General features: G+C 41.4%; 1 protein-coding gene across 1 annotated transcript; it reads right to left on the bottom strand.

Annotated features, from left to right (window-relative positions):
- Nucleotides 1–2709: 2709 nt before the first annotated feature.
- On the bottom strand, nucleotides 2710–11686 carry LOC148820626 (uncharacterized protein C1orf232). The gene is made up of 4 exons (XM_088933379.1): nucleotides 11603–11686; nucleotides 6567–6644; nucleotides 4907–5010; nucleotides 2710–3016 (listed from the first exon to the last, which is right to left on the bottom strand). Exons 1-4 carry the CDS (start codon nucleotides 11684–11686, stop codon nucleotides 2710–2712), a joined length of 573 nt encoding a protein of 190 aa, XP_088789505.1.
- Between the last annotated feature and the right edge of the window lie 6928 nt (nucleotides 11687–18614).

The following is an 18614-nucleotide window of genomic DNA, read 5'->3' as shown; positions in this document are numbered from 1 at the left end:
TCATCTACGTCTGCTTTTCCTCATTAGAAAGCTTGCTGCTCCTGTGTGCTGCTGTTAACAAGGGTGCTAACAGAGAGACAGGCGGCGCGTCTTTGTCACCTGCAGTGCAGCTTGGCGATGATTAGAGCGGATGTTTGTTTGTGCTGAGAGAGTCACACAGGAGGCTGTTGTGCTGGGTGGTCTATGCCAGGGTTTGGGGGTGGGGGGCTTGTGATTAGGAGATGTCAACCATATCAACCCTGTTCAGCTAATCAACAATCTGGATAAGTGCAGTCTCCCCCTTGCAATCACACCAACTGCATGTGATTCTGCCAAGTACAACCGATAGTCATTGCTTCACCACTGACTGTGTACCACTGCTATTTGTCCCCAACATAATTTAATCTTGAAAGAGGTTAGTGACCAATATGCAAGAAGGACCTGTGTGAGTCATGGTAGCACAGTAGATAGCATAGCCTTGCAGAGCTGGAGCCCTATTGTTGATTTTGGACCTGGGGTGCTGTCTGTAAGGAGTTTGCATGTTCTCCCCATGTTCACGTGAGTTTCCTCCGAGTGCTAAGGTTTCCTCCCAGAGTCTAAAAACATACTGGTAGTTTAATTGGCTTCTGGGAGAACTGGCCCTGGTGTGATTGTATGTGTGTGTGTTTGTCCTGTGATGATAGGACTAGCATCCCGTTCAGGGTGTATCCTGCCTATTGCTTGCTGGGATAGGCTGAGATCCTGGATGGGATGAATCAGTTAGAAAATGAATGTATGGATTGTGGGAGTGTGGAACAAGCTACAAAGCCATGTTGTTGAAGTGGGTACTTTGGCTTCTTTCAAGAAACAGCTGAGATTCTTGGATCAGTTAGCTGCTAATGATCAAATAGAACTGAGGGACAAAATGCCTCCTCTTGTGAGTAACATTTCTTATGTTCTTATTGATCAAAGGTGTCCATCTCATTAGCAATGCAGAAAACCTCATCAAGAAGCAACCATCTGCAGTGTCATGTGCCCATTCCATGTTGATTTGAAAGGTGTTGAGCGTCACAGACAGAAGCAGAGGAGACCAGTGGGATTGCAGCCTCTGACAGTTCACAGCAAGTCTCAGACTCTGATAGCCAGGTTATGATGTACTGCACTCCCTTGCTATCTAGGGATGCTGTATCTTATTTTCAAGAAACACAATGCTTTTCACAATAAAGTCAGTGTGACACGATTTGGGCAGCCCCACTGTCTGTGGAGAAAAGGCTGGTTTCACAAAGTAGTTTAGAAGTAAAATTAGTTTAGAAGTAACTGTTTGTCATGCAATTGTGCAAGAAAGACTTCATGATATCTTTGGTACAGTACATTTTATTCTAAATTTACAGACACTCTTCACTACCGGGTGAATAAGGTATTCAGGCAACGTTTTTATAACCAGAAACAAAGAAACAACATTTGGAAAGCCAGAAATATTATTTTTAGCCTTGTTCTAACGATACAATTATACCAATAAGGTGCTGGGGTGAAAAAAGACCACTGCAACAGAGGAGAGAGTTGGGCCCCAGCTGCCCAGAAGCGACTGTGGGTGACTTCTTATTGCTACAGGTTCCTGCGGATGAAAGAGGGCTGTAGTGAGTTCAAGAAAACACCAGAGAGGAAGTAGCAAAACAAAGAGAAAAATACAAGAAACAAAAAAAAACTAACAATAGCAGGCCCCCTATGATGTTGTGTCTACTCACTGTGCCATTTCAATTAAAACACAGCAATAATAAGTACAGCAGTGGTTCCCTGTCATTACCATTTCAATAAAAGACCCTAAATCCACAGTGCAGGAATGTCTACAGGTATGTCATACAGTATGTGTCACATTTGGGTCTGAATTTACACATACCCTCTGTAAGTCGTTAGACGTCGACTGCATCTGAATAGTAGCTCAGCACAAACCCTCTTGCCTTTCTCTTTCAAACTCCTGTCTAAATATCTACTTTCCTCACCCCCCATGTTGCCAGTAGATCATTTTTATTGTCTTTTATAGGAAAGATTTCCCGTACTCCCTCCTACATCAATACAGAGCTGACAGACCACCACCACACAGCTCAGCTACCTGTTCTCCTTACAGATTGAAGCCATCTTGTCTTAGACTCACGAAGGCTCCAACCTGTTCCTTCCTCATGGCCTAACACACAGGGTCGAACAGGGAAAGGGGTTTTGCCTTTATCTGAGCAGCAAAAGAAAAGCTGCGTTTTTGACAAATCCACTTTCTCTTTTTACTGTTTTTTTCCTTCCTGGAGAAATGCTGGTAACCATTTTCTGTATTTGTAGAAAGAGTGTCCAAAATGCAGTAATTCTTTCCCTGAATATGTTATTATTTCACAGATTAAAACGTCAGATAAGAGCATCTTGCCCTGAGACTATATAAGAGACAATCACCTGAGACTACTGCACAAGTCAGCCTTTATGTCAAAAGGTGGCATGGCCCTTACACATGTTTACTATGGTAAATCTCTAGTTTTCCCATGCTCGTATGGATTCAGCTATGCTTTGCTTTGAGTTTCCATGGCTTGCTGTGTGCTTTACCATGCTTTCAGCATAATTTCACTGTGCTTTACTACACTTTACTCTGATTTTACCACAGTAAACTGCATAAGGGCCTTCACGCAGGAAAACCAGCCAGGTGTTTGGAGGATGGGGAAAAGGAAGGGGGTTTTGTGGGTCTCCTAGTTTTCTCTTCCTGATTGTCGCCGGCTAGTTGGTCTTTGCCTGGCTCTTGCTCTTCAGCTCAGCCAGCTTGCTGGTCACAAAGTTCCACTTGAAGCCCGTGTCCTCAGCCCCTCCCAGTGTTGTGTACTTGGTGGAGTTGTTGCTCTCCCCCTCCTCTATCCCCCCTTCCTCCGGGGTTGACCCGGCGTCCTCGGGCACCGCCTCGCCCGCGAGCTCACTCTCGGCCTCCCTCATTGCGGCGGACTGCTGCTGCCACTTGGTCGCGAAGCTATCCCAGAATCCCGTGGCCCTCTTGTTCGGACGAGGCTCCTCCTGTTTCGGTGCCAATGGGCTGGAAGACAATAGTTAACACATCGGGGCTGAAAAATTCCTCGAACTGTTTGTTCTGTGCCACACCGGATCTGTCAGTAGGTTCCACGTGATGAGCTACAAGGCTCAGAGAGCGATTAAAACAACAAGCACGGGTCTCTGCTTCATTTTTTGCTGAAAAACACTTCTGATTTTACGAGACTCTTTGAAGCTCGGCAGGCCTTCATCAGTATGTTGTGTGCTTGCTTGTGACCACGGGCAGAAGAATGTGCAATATCTTAAAAAACAACAAGCTAAAAATTGTTCCCGTCAACAAAGAGCTTTCAGAACAAGGGAGGCTGTGTTTAACAGCTCAGTTTCAAAGTTGAAGCTGACCTTCATATACACTGAATTTCTTTTAAATGCTAAATGTGTACATCAAAGACAATTCCTTATCATGGTTTAGCATCTTACTAGCAAACAGTGAGCTTAGTAAATCCCATATGAGAGAAAATTAGGGAGGCCCCCAGTTAATAAGAGGCCATTAACTGTTATTGTGACCTCATTAGTGCTCCTGGGATAAAATTTGAAACAGGGTTGTTTATAAAGACATTTGGCCTTTTCACACATTTCTATGAAAACTGTGCACAGTGGAGCACCATAATTTGGCTCACACACAGATGGGTCCATGGAGGAATGTGCTCATGGACATTGTTTGTACTAATTTGAACTTCCATATACAAGTGTATTTCATGTAAGCATAGTCTAAAAGCTTTTGAGGTTTTTGTGCTTAAAGATTTCAAGGCTGACCAACAATAACAGCAACAGTAAGTCAACAGTACTGTAGGTCTAAGTCTGACTTTCAAGTCATCATAAATGTATTCCGTTCAATGTCTAAAGAGAAGGCAACAACCTATGTACAGTACATGTTCCTGCAGTTTCACAGGTAGAATAACATACGTTTGTAAACCCATGTCATTTATGCTTCTCACAGAAATGGTGAAAAAGACAGGCATACTTCCCAGGAATGCTCAGTCACAGGGTGTTCTACTTCTTGTACGCAATATACAGTACACATGCTCCTTTAGATTAATTCATTTGCACAAAGATAAGTGTGACGATATTCTTCTGATGTTAAGGTCAATGCTACTTTGCTTGGGACAATATTATTGCATATATCTTGACAGATATTAATATAGTAATATTGTTCACCAATTAATTATCACATTTTCAGCAATGTTATCTTGTCTAAGTGCCAAAATGATCTAGTGCTAATGCAATGTTATCTCGTATAAATGCAAATATTTATCTCATTTTAACGAAATACTAAAAATACAAAAAATACTTTTTTATCCATAGTGCTAAAAAGCTTCAGTGGATACCCTTTTAGTGTTACTCGTAGCAACTGCATCAGACTGTACATAATCTGAGTGAAAATGGAAGGAACAAGAAAAAATCTTCATGTAAATGAGTACAGTACTATCATAGAATCACGCACCTCTGCTAAACACAGTGTATAAGTGTGCGCATGTTGTGGAATGAATATTACAACAATAAGTCATTCCTAAACAGTAAGGACTTCCCATTGTACAATATAATTACTATGGTAATTATATACTGTCCAATAAAAATAATGTATCCTATCGTGGGTAATTGTCAGCGCTATTCCACCTGTCCACCTGCTCCACCCCTCTGAGGCTGACAGAGTAAGCTTGCGCAGCACTCCCTGAGCCGATACACGACACTGGCTCTCACTCGCCAGTTTTACCGCAAGGCTCCGAGCTTTCACAGCCGTGTAAAACACCGCGCTGCGCTCTCCGTGCCACACTGAAGGCTTGGAAGAGGAGTCCAGGGGGGGCTGCTCCGTCCCATCGCTGTGATGTCATCCCGGCTGCGCGGGTCGGGGACGGCGTGTGGGAGATATTGTACTCACTGGTCCGCCGCAGGTTGGCTCTCGGACGCCAGCAGCTTGTGTTCGTCCTCCCTGCTGAACAGCGCAGACATGCTCTTCCAGCCTTTGGCACCAGCACCCTGCATCTGAGCAGATAGCAACAGGTGGTCCTTCCGCGTTTTCGGACTGGGACCATGCAGGTTCCACACCGCGGTCTCGGCCTGTTACTGGTGATAATCCCTATGGTATTTCCTAACCTGGACTCCATTGTGCAGGCTACTGCAGATTTCAATAATTAATCCATATGAATGATATCATTTTTATGGAATTTGGCTTCAGTAAAGAGCTAAATGAGTGTTTTGTGCTCCCTAAAGAGATACGTGTTTTCAGTTTTTCAAATGTTCTCTGGGATTGCAATAGCTCTGCTATTTAATGGATTTTCTGTTTCCTGAAATAAGAAAGGTTTTAGTGACTGTGTTGATCCAGCTACTGCAATAGCTCTGGGGAAGAGTCGGCCAAAATGGAGGCCCGACTTACATTGTAATGCAATAAGAGCCTTTATTAAATAAACATTGTGCAGCTCCTCTTTCCATCTGATCAACCACTGCTCTCCAGCAGGTCCTGTGGCTCTGTACTGGTGCTTCACCAGCCTTCTGAACCAACGTTGACTGTAGTTTTAGCAGCAATACCTCAAGGGCTGCAGCAGACCTTCTGAGAGAACTATAGTTACTATAGGCTATAGAGAACAGAAATATTACAACGTTTTTATTTGCTAGTTCAGAAATCAAAGTTACTTAACGTGCCTGGGTACAGTAATGTATAGAAATGTGTTTAGCATTAGGGTGAGCACTGCAGTAAGAGTAACATCTAAAATGCATCAATATATTCAGGTTTACTGAGGCACAGGGTAGTGGGGCCCAACAAGGCAACACCCTTGTCTATTATACTATTAGCACTCATGCAGAAAGTTATACAATAGCAGTACATTGTTCAATAAGAAGCAGCTAAAATACCCTTTCTTAAAAGTATCTATATCTATATATCTATATATTTTTGCAGTAGTATTCCCTCCAGCTAAACAATTAGGAACACTCACAGAATAACATGTTGGGCCTCTGCAAAGAGCAGCTTGGCAGGATAGGACACACAGTTCAGTCCAACCTTGTTCTGTCAGCTGAGCCACCAGGCAGTGATGTGTGTGATTTCAATATCTTATTTTTCATGCCCAAGATCTTAAATGACTCTCCCCTTTCTTCCTTACTGATTCTTGGTTTAATTATGCTCCCAGACTTAAACGTTAGCTCACTGATGCCAGGCTCTTACAGTACTGTATGTGTGTCCAGGATCAGACTACAAATTGCGAGAGACAGGACCTGTTTTTATGCTTTTAGATTCAGTGGAATCTCCTTTCAAAGAAATAACAAGATCTGATTCATTTGCTGCTCTTAATTTCATATACCTTATTATTACTTTTGATTATTATTTGATCATTAACTTTTTAATAATAATAATTACTTGCACAATTACTTATTTACAATGCCATAGGGATTCTATGCATTATACATCATCTTGAGTGGCTGTACAGTCAGTGCTAAGAGTGGAGTGGAGATGTTTTATAAATAAAGATCATTTGTATAATTTTATTGCAGTGTTTTAAATAGAGCTGCCGGTGTTTCAGATTGTGATTAACCTCTATCCTTACCTTTCTTGCAAGCTGGGAGACAGCACTCGTACCCTCATCTTCTGGGGTAGCAGCAAGGTCAGTTTCAACTTCATTGCTCTGGAAACAAACCCAGCACAATATGGTAAAGCACTCATGTGGCCTAATGTTAGATCGTACAGTCTTGGTTATGAATACAGTTACACTGAAATAAGATTTGTATCAATGATGCAATTAACAGGACAATGATGCCACAACCTCAGGGAATCATATTCCAACCAAGATTGCCAAAGTTACAACAGTCTTACTGATAAATAATCCATTCCTTAACCTCTTTGGGAACAGGATTAGAATGACAATATGGATTTTTTTATGCCATTCACTATAACACTCAATGTTTCCCTACTGGTATACGGTTGGGACTAAACATATAGGAAAACCCCAGAGAATTTCTGTGCAAGACCCAAAACCTGCTATGGTACAGAGAGAGCTCTATAATTCCTGAAGACAATCTTGTCTGCGTAAACTGCCTTCAAATGTATAAAAGTAAATTCATAAAGAGCTCCCCCCCCTTTAGGGCTAAGAACCAGATGTCTGTCAACTGCCATTTGCGGTAATGTTTCGGCGGTCCTTTTTGACAGCTGTTATCAATTTAGACCTAGGGGAATGAGACTGGGCAGAACAGCAGCATGGTATTTAAAAGCTGGTGCCTCAAAGATATGTGAGGGTCTTGGATTCAATCCCAGATGGGGACACCTTCTGTGTGGAGTTTGAAAGTTCCCCAAGGTCAGCCTGGGTTTGCTCTGGTTTATTTCTGCACTGGGCAACCTTTCTGATGGTGAAGAGGACCTGGTTTTCTTTAGTAAACAGCTCCCTCTGGTGTTATTAAAATTTACTAGTACTACTTTGTAGAAACTTTGTTCTTGTTTTGGAGCCAATGAAATCGTATTACTTTGTGATATTCTTGTATGTTGCATGACTGGAATCAGAAATCACTGCCAAGATTTGGAAGCTTTCTGAATTGATATTCAATGAGAACAGCTCCTTTTCCAGCCTATTTTGCTTGCTTGTTCAGACAGTGTAGATGAGTCTATAAAATAACATTTCTCCTTGATAAATGTATTACACGTATAAAGGCCTACAAATCACTTTGAGCTTCCGTCCTATTAATAAGTTTGACAGCTTTGATTCCTGTATCTGTACAGTAGTTTCAAAGTTATTTCTATGTAATGTAAGGCATTTGTGTCTATGTATATACAGTATGTGCCATTCACACATGAATTATCCCACAGAAGAACAACTGTTTTAAATTAATCACACCAATAATCCAAAGTGAACCTTATTTTCACAGGCAAGAAAAATTAAAGCAAATGAATTAATTTCTAAACCCTGATATGTGTATAATTATTCTGTGTTGTCTTAGATGCTATAAAAAAACACTGATGATATATTTTTTTAATCTGGAAAAGTCATATAACACAAAGGGTCATGCAAACACACAACACTGTGCCCACAGCTGGAATAGCTCTCTTTATCTTTTATGAAAGCTGTGCGGCTGCTGAAAGAGATTTTTCATATCTGTTTGCAGGTGCTACACAGGAGACTTCTCTGCAAGCTGTTTGATAGCAATTGCATCCATTACACCCATCACATAATTTCCCTGCAGCTCAGTAAGAAACAGTAGGTTTGTCAGATGCCAGCCCACGACTCAGGGCAGATGAAAACACGCGAATATCAGCGACAACAAAAAAGTTGAGTGACTGATCTTGATGTGTTGTATGATGTATGTTGTGTGATGTGTGGTGTACGATGCAAGATATATGATCTATGACGTACCATATAATGTCAATCCCAGCACAGTCATCCATTCATTTCTTTACTTCTCTATTGGCCAATTAAATGGCTTATACATACAAAAGGCAAAAATTAAACATTTTAAGTTAGATTTTTTCAAAGCAACTGGTCTTCTCCTGATTTAAGATGAGGCTTCACCTGATCTTTGCTGTCTTACAGTGAAGGCAGTGGTCTCCACTCAAATGTGTTTATAATTTGACTCTCTTAAGCCCCACTCTTTCAAAAACATTACAGGAAGGCGGAATGCAGCTGATACTCACTCACAGTGTAATTAGAGGAGAGGTGTACTTGCAGTTTCGTTTTTCTGCCACTTTTCATTAGTGGCTTTCTACAGAAACAGTTGAAGAAATGCCTGTGTTGTAAAAATCCTCCAAATCTCTGCAGTGGGTAGTTTCAGACAAATCTAATCCAGGCTGGTCTATATTTTGGTTTTCATAACTAGACTGACTGAGTTTGTAAAACAAATGGACCCTTTTATGCAAAGACATTGCCCGTAGACTTCAAAGTTCTACAGTTACACATTTAACCCTTGTAGACAGGATGGAACAAGTCAATATCCCAGTAACTGTAAGGAACAGTTAAGGCAAAAACAACTATTAACTGAACTGAAGACAATGGAAACACACTGAGTGAATCATTTCATAAATGTTTTTAACATCTCTTGCATATTTTAAGGCAACACAAGCTGTGTCTCCCAGAGTGGAAAACTCTTTCATGGGCTATATTCTCGTTGGGCACTGAAGGAAACTCATTTCTTCCCTGGCTGTTGGACCCTTCACAGGTATTTGCACAAAGCTGTTTTTTCCAAGAATCCTTCATATGTGGGAAAAAAACAGTATTCCTTTTAAAGTGTTCTCTTGCGAAAAGAATTAATTGAACCACTGTGCAGGGGAAATAGCGAAATGCACACCAAACGATTTTGTTCAGTTGATTTTTTAATGCCCAGCGGGGAGTTTGTGTGTTTGCATAGGTTTCCTCTGAGTTCTCCGGTTTCCATACAGGTAGGTTAATTGGCTTCTGGGAAATTGGCCCTGGTGTGTGTGTCTGTGTGTGGCCTGAGTTGGACTGGTGTCCCATCCAGGGTGTACCCCGCCTTGCGCCCATTGCTTGTCAGGGTAGGCTCCAGCTTCCCCGTGACCCGTGATTGGATAAAGTGGATAGAAAACGGATGGCTGGATTTTAACTACTACCTATTCTTGGTTTAAGAGAGTGCATTGCTGAAATTTATTTTCTGATCTTTGCATTTCTGGAGGCAGCATTCGGGGGAGTTAAACAACAGTGTGGAGTGGTGGTTAGAGATCTGTGCTCAAAACTGGAAGGCTGTGGGCTCACATCCTAGGTGTGGCACTGTTATTGTACTCTTGCGCATAGTGCTTTGCTAAGAGTGGTCCCGTAAAATGTCCATTTCTATAAATATGTATAAATGCAATTTGCTTTGGTCTAAAGTTAAAAAATGCTTTTCTGCATTAGCACCATCATTTCAGAAAAAGACTTCATCTTTATTTGTAGACATTTGAAGAAAAAAAAGCTCACTCAAGGATGGATACCTAGCAAAGCCGTATACCAGAGGAAGATATTACACATAGATAGTTAACCCTTTTGTGCTGCAGCTGGGCTCCAGTTTCAGCAGCACTGAGGGTGTGTTCCAGTCACTGCACCCACAGAATGGTCTCTGTCTCTCTGTGCTGAAACTGAATGCCGTCTCCAAATTGTGAGGGGGAGAAAACTGAGACCCAGGTCCTCAGAGGTTTGTCAGACAAGGAGCATGATTTGGCAGACTGGATCAGTAGCCATCAGAGACACTGGAGCCAACAGTACTAACACACTGGAAATAAAACGCCCAGCACACTGTGCCCTTTCTACTACTGAAACATTTTTTCATTGGTTCCTTGGGATCATGACCCATGTCCTGCTCTTCTCCTCATTTATAAATTAGGAGTTTAAGCATTTCTAAAAAAAAGGCCCCAGTGTCTTCTGGGTTACAAACTTCAGAAAGCTGTTTGGTTTTCTCAAATCTAAAAGTTTTAAATACTCCCATTGAAATGTTTACCATTTTCTCAGTTTTCCCGTTCTTTCAACATGCGTGCATTGTGCATTTTTGCACTGGGCTGTGGGGGTGACAAAAGATAATTCCCATTTTTTCTGATTTGATTGAAAGAAGAAAAAGTGCAAAGTACCGTTTAAGTGAGCAAATGGAATGGTACTGTAGGTTTTTGAGTTTAACCCTTATTTCAGACAAGTACTTCTGATCAGACATCAAATACTTCACCTGTCTCATCTGTCACTTAAACGTCTCTAACACGGCCTGGATTGTTCTTCCAAGGACAAAGAAGATAGTGCCAGCTTCATGACCTATTTCCAATTGAGCTTAGCTATCTCATTCCACACTAGTCACTCATGGCACTAATGAGTGGTTTGTGGATCTTCACTATGACTGAGGTTAATAAGCATAGCCTGAAATAGGTCAGAACACCTGGGAGTTCTGTAGTTACCTGTTAGACTCAGTTTTATTTGAACTGTAATATACAGACCAATGCTACACAAGGTGAATCCCATACAATCGATTCTGTAGGTAGTACATTAGTACAACAAGCTGCTTCATTATGAAATTCATCCTTCTGATTATAATTGAAGTGGGGAGGATTGGAAGGATGATAGTCTGAGCCAGTCTAGACCAACATCATAAAAAATACAAAGATTCTTTTACAAAAATTTAGCTAGACTAATGTAGTTTCACAAATCTCTCTGAGAACTCCCAGACGTATTTAGTCTCATTTGTCACAACACAAATCCAGGTTAACCTTGGCAAACAGCAAAAAGCACACATCAGAATTCAATATAAGAAATACTCAGAAAAAAACATTCTCATCATCACATTATTTTTTTTTGTAAAATCTCCTGTAAGAGATATAAGATTAAAGAAAAATATAACTTTAAACATATTCTCCTACTGGAAATTTCTGAAACCTTAAGTTTTTCAAATGAATAACTTTAGAATGAATACAGACCAAATGTTGCTTTTAAAAGCTTTCTGTTAGCGCGTGTAAATAACATTCAAAGCTCATCTTCAGAGATCTTTCAAAGATCAGGTCAGATTTGTTAAACTGTCATAAGCAAAGAGACGTTACACATAAAAAGAGTCTGAGCCCAGGGAGAGGTCCAGACTTTCCTGTGATCTGTGGAAGAAGGGTGGAGATGGAAGTTAAGCTGGAAGCTCTCTGTACCTGCTCCACCGCGTCCTCCTCGAAGTCTGGGTTCAAGGTTTTCAGCACCTTGCTCTTGTAGGTTTTCCAAAGTGCCGGGTTCATGTTTACTCCTGACAGGTCTCACAGCTTTTTTAACACCATCAACGTTCGCCGTCTCCTGCCTCTTCACTTCATCAGGGTCCTGCCTCCAGAAACCCAGTAATGAAGAGTTTTATTCTGGAGTAAGATTAAACTGTTTGGATTTTCGAATCCCGTTTTATAAAATCATGTGTTGTTTCATGTTTCCTTCCCTGTTTATTTTTTCATCCCGGATCCCACTAAGCAAAAATGTTGGATCTCACCCTAAGTTTGGTGCTCCCGGAATGCAGGACCTGTGCTGGATAGCCAGACCAGTGAGGGGCATCTGTCATGGTTCTGCTGGTTACCTGGCAATGGGATCGAGTTTTTCTCATTAAAGTTTCAGCCTCTTATTCAGTGCCGGTGTCCATTGTCAGAGCGACAGGCAGGACTGCTCTTGTAACTCAATCTGAGAATAAGCCTGACATTTTGACTGATACTGCCTGGACAGGCCATTCAGTTTCACAGCTCAGGAACTCCAAAACGGGCCAAGCATAAATGCTGTCAATAGGGGAAGGTGCAACTAAATGTTTCTTTAGGTGGTTCTTTGTTTTTCTGCTCTGGAAGGGAGGTGCCTCCTTCCTATCTGGAGAGTTTCCTTTAAAACCCAGGACTGAACAAACGAACTGAAAACAAAATTTTACCATCTACTCAAATGGTGGACTTTTGGACCTGGACAGTGCAGTAATCTTGCATGAATCAATCCATCTGTAGAAAGGAATCAGTCGCTAACAGTGGGGTCTTGAAAATGCCAAAGAATTCATTTTTGTATGGCAACATGTTTTTGTATGGCAATATGGTTTCATATTTCATTTGTGCAATCGCCTTCCTAAGTAAAAGATGTATTTGCCCAGGCTTCGTTAAATGCTAAAGTACAAATACATGTATATTTACAAAAATAAAATATATGCATCCATAAATTGATGAACATAAAGACTTTTCTCATCTGCACAAGTTCCCTCCCTCTTTCTGTAGTCTATTAGGACAGTTATTCGGTTGCCAGGTTTTATTTTGGATAATATTTTTAAGAAGAGAGAAAGGTTTCCTGTTGCTCCATATCAAGCAACAAGGTTTGAAATTGACTCTAAGGAGGGGTGTTCTTTAGGCAGAGACAGATGCCATGAAAGTTTAATTAGTTCTTAGCCTCCTATTGTGTTTCTTCTGCTGGCAAAGTGTGTGGTTGATGTTTGTAAATATTAAGAATTTCTGATCTTTTTTCTGTCTCATTTTCTTGGTGGGAAGAGGAAAACAGTAAGACTAAGAAGTATGAAGGAATGTCATTCAGGGATGTGTGGCCCTCTTTTCTTGGGATTTTATCTATTGTTCATCTGTGGCTCTTTTTCACTTCTTTGGACATTTTAGTATCATTGCAGAATTTTCACCAATTAGCTTTTGGAAATGAAAAATGAATTAATTTTTTTTTTTTAATAAAACTGCAACTTTACTCCAAGCATTGCTCACAGAAGACATATTTAAAAACATGATTAATAATGCACCGAAGTTTAGAGGTATGTGTTTGCTTCCGGATGTTTGCTTTGTGAAAGCAGTGAAGTTGGCACATCGTCCTCCTAAAAAGACGACAGCATCTTCCTGCAGAAACACGAAAGCAAACACCTGTTGAACTAGGCACTACTGGTGTGAATCAGGGGGGAATTTTCAGGTGAGGGACAGGAGCTGTCAGAATAGGCCCTGTGTGGAACTGGCCACTCCTCAGGGCTAATTAGGGGCAAATAAGATAAATGGAAGGAAGAAGAATGAGAGGCCCAGAGGAAAGACCTCATTAGGAATGACCTGAGCTGGCTTACAGGCCTGTCACAGACAGTGAACTGAGGAGGATTGAGAACATAGAATCAGAGGGTACGCCCAGCGCTGGCCAGAGACCTGTGTGGTCGTTCCTGTGCCAGGCCCAATGTGTACAAAATGCCCTTTGGAGCATTGGCAGTGTTAGCTGAAAACAGAACTTCTGCAGATTGGGGGAGAATAGTAACTAATATAGCAACTCCGCTCAATAACAAAACATTATTTTTATGACCTTCCCAGAACATGCAGATAACTGCTCACTCCCCCTGACGTGCAGAGCAGATGGGTACGGTGTGTCAATAACTTCACCTGAACTCCGTGACTACATGTGAATAAACGTCAAATGGATTAGGTAGAGTGCTACGTTTTCAGAGGACATGAAGATATTACCCCAGATCACCTCCCAGTCTGGTGTGACTTCCCTCTTATCCCAAGTTGATAACTCAGGAAGGGGTTTTATAGTGTGAGAATTGAGTGTATTGCATATTTTGCTGAAGTGAACCCTGTTCTCGCTGAGGTATTATTAGGTAGATCTAACAGTGGGTGAGAGAGTGAATCCCATGGGACTCCAGAAGCACAGACAGATGAATGAAGTCTGAGGTGTAAAAAAAGGGAAAAGATTAAGAGAATAAAGGCCAGGATCAGTTATGTCATTCAGAATAAAGGTGCCATGGGTCCACCAAGAGAACAGGCAAAGGGACAAGAATCAGTCGTTCAGTCATGACATCATTGTTGATTATGAAGACATCCGCTGGCGTTGACCAACTCCAGAGAAATGACCTTCCCACAGATGGTGGGGAAGTCAAAAAACATTCAGACAAAATGCTGAATAATGCTTACAAGAACTAATGATGAACCATATGTATTTTTAACAATAAAACAATCTCGTCTTCCATATGTCTTGCATCAGAAGGATAGTTAACAATCCCTTTGGATGGTGTGTTATTATTTCAATATCTTTCAGCAGCAGGCCCTTGCGAAAGCATCACTGTTGCCCACTCTGACTGTGAACCAAATATATTCCAAACCTTGTTGCAGCTGAGGCACACGGTTGTGTTACAGACACCTCGTAATACCTCCATCCATTATTCATCCAGGCGCCTGCAATTCCATTCATTCCCAAGCACCACAACCTGGCATTGTCTTTTCTTATGAACCAATAAGGGGCCCGAAGTCACATTAGCCTGCTTTTCAAAGTAAACTACCTTCACTCTACGAACTTATTAAACCACAGGCCTGCATTCTGGGTGAAGGAAACACCATTCAAAAGCATTGTGGTTTTCCAGATTTTACACTCAAGGCTTTTCCAGGTCAACTCGTGGAGAAGCTTTCACTTGATGTTCACCTTTTATCAGCTTTTAAATATTTTCTGCGGTGAGGGTTCTTCTTAAAAAGACATCATTCATTGATGTCTCAGTGGAGACACCTCCTGCATTAATAATTTCTCATATGTCGGCCAGCATTTCTTATCCAGATACGCTTTACAAATAGGTGAGGACCTGTTTCAACTGCAGCTGAAGAGTAGAGCCTACTTCGGTGGGGGCTTGGCAGCAGCATCTGAGAGCCAGCGGCTCATCTACGCAGAAGATCAGGGTGTTTGCTAACGAGCCTTCCTGAAGGGCCAACCGAGGAACACTAATGCTGTGTATGGTGTAGGGTTGCCATGGTGACAGGATGCCAGTCCATTCAGGACACACATGGTCAGTTTCGAGACGCCAGCATACCTTTGGAAAGGCATGGCAGTAAACCCCTGGCAGCAAGCCCAAAGATCTGAAGATGCCACTCAGACAGTCCTCAAAGCCAGAACTGAACCCAGGAAGGTGGAACCGTGAGGCTGCTAGCCTCCACCGTGGTTATATGTTCTAATATGTCCTTTCTAATTAAGGGTATCAGATTCCATCACCACAGAAAACAGTTCAAATTATCGCGCCAGGCACGATGAGAGAAATGACGTTACTTGTATGGCACACGATAGGGTACATATAGGGTATAGGAAAGCCCCGAAGAATAGGGACACCCCTAAAACAGGCAGAGGACCAGAGCAGGATACCGCTGGGAGGAACACAACCTTCACCCGATATTGTGTGACATGAGTTCATTTGGTGTTGAAACTTCTCCCCAGTCACTCAGGAAAGGTTTTTTTAGAAGAAGCATGCCAATTAATAGAAAATACTTTGAAACCTTGGGGCAGAGGGATCATTTTATAAATGAGGGCACAAAGCATATCAGAAGAAAATCAATCGTATAGCAGGTGAGTTAGACCATCAAAATTTTTCTGGAGTGAAGTTAGATTCCACAAAAATGACAACACGATTGTCTGCATCAAAAGCCTTTTGGTTATGAAAGGAGGGGCTATGGACTGAAACATTACCACACAAAGTCAATGGGTGGATACCAGCTCTGCATTTCTAGTCATTAAATTATTTTACAATTTACAATCTAACCAGCCTATGTGTACAGACTCGTTTGTGCCCTGGAGGGATTATTCAATGCAATAAGAAAAGCTCCCGAAATGACAGACAAAGATAAAGTGTAAGAGGAATGAATGGTTTAAGTGTAATATATTTTGACAGGTTAGGGGATTGACAGGTTAGGGGATTCCCAAGGACAGCAGTCAGGACCTCTCTGTAATTCATTCTGGACTGAGGTATTCTACATTATTCTATAATAATAATAATAATAATAATAATAATAATAATAATATATTATTAGAACATCACTGTATTAAAACAAATGTATTTAAAATGCCAATGATACAACACATAACGACAATAGGACCATTATTGTTGCTCTCCAATTTCGTGCCACACGGTGGCAGTGCAACCCTATTGTGTGGATTCTTTTCCGTCACCGCCGTAGTGTGTATGCCTAAGGGTCAGTTCCCACTGAAAATGTAAAATATAGCACAGTTAATTGCAGTAATAACTTATGCATAAAATATTAAATAAAATAATAAAATAGACTACCAAGATTGTTAATATAATAAATATTAAATGTAAAAATATTACAAGGATGAAAGAACCCATAGCGATGATGTTTCCAAAATGAAAATGCGAGGGGTAAATAACTTTCTCAGAGTGATCAAAGTTCTTTAAAAAAAATTAAAAGACATCCAATTCAGAATCTACGTGCTGTGCTTGATAACTGCACTTTGAGACTTCTATTTTCTCGCGGTTGAGTCTCACGTAAGGAGAGCCAATCGTGCACCGCAGCAGCTTTGAACTGCTGACATCATCGAGAGAAAAGGTCTTGATTGGCTTTCCTGCTCTCTTCGTCACGGAGCTCCTCCCACTTCTGCGATTTTTCTGCTTCACGATGAGTTCCGGTACGTTTTCTGTATTGCGGTAAACTAAGCAGTCACATGTTCTTGATGATTGTTCTTAAAAGTCCTAAAACTAAAACTATAGGGTTGCAATCGTGTTCTTGCTTCTTGAACACGATTGGTAAGATGCCACCAGTCAATTGCAACGAACTGGAGCAGCGTACTAACTGGAGTTCAAGCCATGGATAGCACACAGCATTGTGCTAAACTAGAGCGCTAATTTAAGATTAATGGCGACGAAGATGGCCACCGAACTTAGTCTGCAGCTTTGTACTAAGCCTGTTCTCAATAACAACGAACATAAAGTAACAGCTGCTGCCCTCTAGATGTTACTGAAATAGGGGACTAACCTAAACCACCTCTTCGTACGTCTAAGCAACTTAACGTACTGAGCGGAACACTGGATCACATGTTCAGCAACGTTCTAATACTTTGAAATAATATAGCCACTGGGTAATGAACTTATGCATCCGTTGCTTGAATATTATTGTAATATTTAAGTAAAATTTCTTTCCTGAAACACCATCTGTTATTCAGGATGAATTTTATTAATACACGTGTAAGTTGTTAGGAAGTTTAGTGTCTATCTTTGTCAGGTATATATTACTAAAGGCTCCACGTGCATTACTTGTATGTGATACAAGTGATAGTGAATATGTGATAGAGAATTTTCTGATATCTGATATCCTGGGGAGGGGAAGAACTGAAATTAAGGAAATGCTGATTTAAACTCAGTCTGAAATATATTTTCATTGTCGTTTACATCTGTGTGTTTTGTTGTGATGGGAATCTACACAAAAATACTCTCGGGGGAAAGCAGGGATATTGGGGATTTGGGCGCACAGAAAAGAAGTTGTATAAGCAAATGTAAGTGTACGTTGAAAAAAAACTGTCGTCATCTGTTCATCTTTGTAAAACTGAACATTTAAAACAGTTCTTCAGAACAGCGTCCCTTTTCTTATCTGTGGCTGTGGTCCAATAATAAGGGTGTTAAAACTGTCGCAAAGTGCGGAATGTCTTGGAGACGGAACAGGAGGCGCATCCAGTCGATAGCAGGGTTGTGTAGGACCGCACACGCCACAGTGACTGCTCTTAATGGACAAATGCAGGCAAACCGCCGGTTTAAAATGGCCAAAGTCTCACAAGGTCAGAGGAACAGCATGGAACTGAAACGATCTGAAAAAAATCTGTTACAGGAGTCTCCTAAGTTTACCTTTTTGGAGCTGCAAATGTAATTGGGCTTTTTACTTGTACTGTAGATGAAATCCGCTCCCACGCACCAGCACTTTATATTAATGTTAATTCTGTTTAAAGAAATAAAATTGCTAACGCTATTGGACATTAGCTGGTGCTTTTTGTAACGATTTGCTAACTCCAAGAATATGCAGTACAGGCCTTTGTCAGTCATTACTCATATGTCTATAGCTTACATATGTACTGTAATTCACTACTACTGGTGAGGGCCATGGCTGAAAACAGCAGACCAGTCTTCCCTTTCCCGAGCAACAGTCTCCAGTTCCTCCTCCCAGGTGCTCTCAGGCCAGTGTGTTCTGGGTCTGCCTCAGAGTCTCCTGGCAGTGGCTCAACTGGTTCCTCTCGCTCCAGAGGAGTGGTGACTCTGTTCCAAGCTCCTCCCGGACTGCTGAGCTCCTCACCCTGTCCCGGAGAGCAAGCCCAGCAGCCCTATGGAGAAACCTCATTTCCACCATTTGTACCCACGATCCCATTCTGTCAGTCACCCAAAGCTTGTGACCATAGGTGCAGACAGGGACGTAGATCAACCCAGAAACC

The sequence above is a fragment of the Atractosteus spatula genome, chromosome 14 (assembly GCF_055471065.1).
Source record: "Atractosteus spatula isolate fAtrSpa1 chromosome 14, fAtrSpa1.hap1, whole genome shotgun sequence".
Classification (NCBI taxonomy): Eukaryota; Metazoa; Chordata; class Actinopteri; order Semionotiformes; family Lepisosteidae; genus Atractosteus; species Atractosteus spatula.
This window is presented reverse-complemented; position numbering and strand designations above follow the sequence as displayed.

Coding starts and splice junctions, on each gene's coding strand:
- LOC148820626 (XM_088933379.1), bottom strand. CDS start 11,686: ATGAACCCGGCACTTTGGAAAACCTACAAGAGCAAGGTGCTGAAAACC. Junction 6,645..11,602: donor AGGAGGACGCGGTGGAGCAG/GTACAGAGAGCT, acceptor GTTTGTTTCCAG/AGCAATGAAGTTGAAACTGA. Junction 5,011..6,566: donor TCTCCCAGCTTGCAAGAAAG/GTAAGGATAGAG, acceptor CTATCTGCTCAG/ATGCAGGGTGCTGGTGCCAA.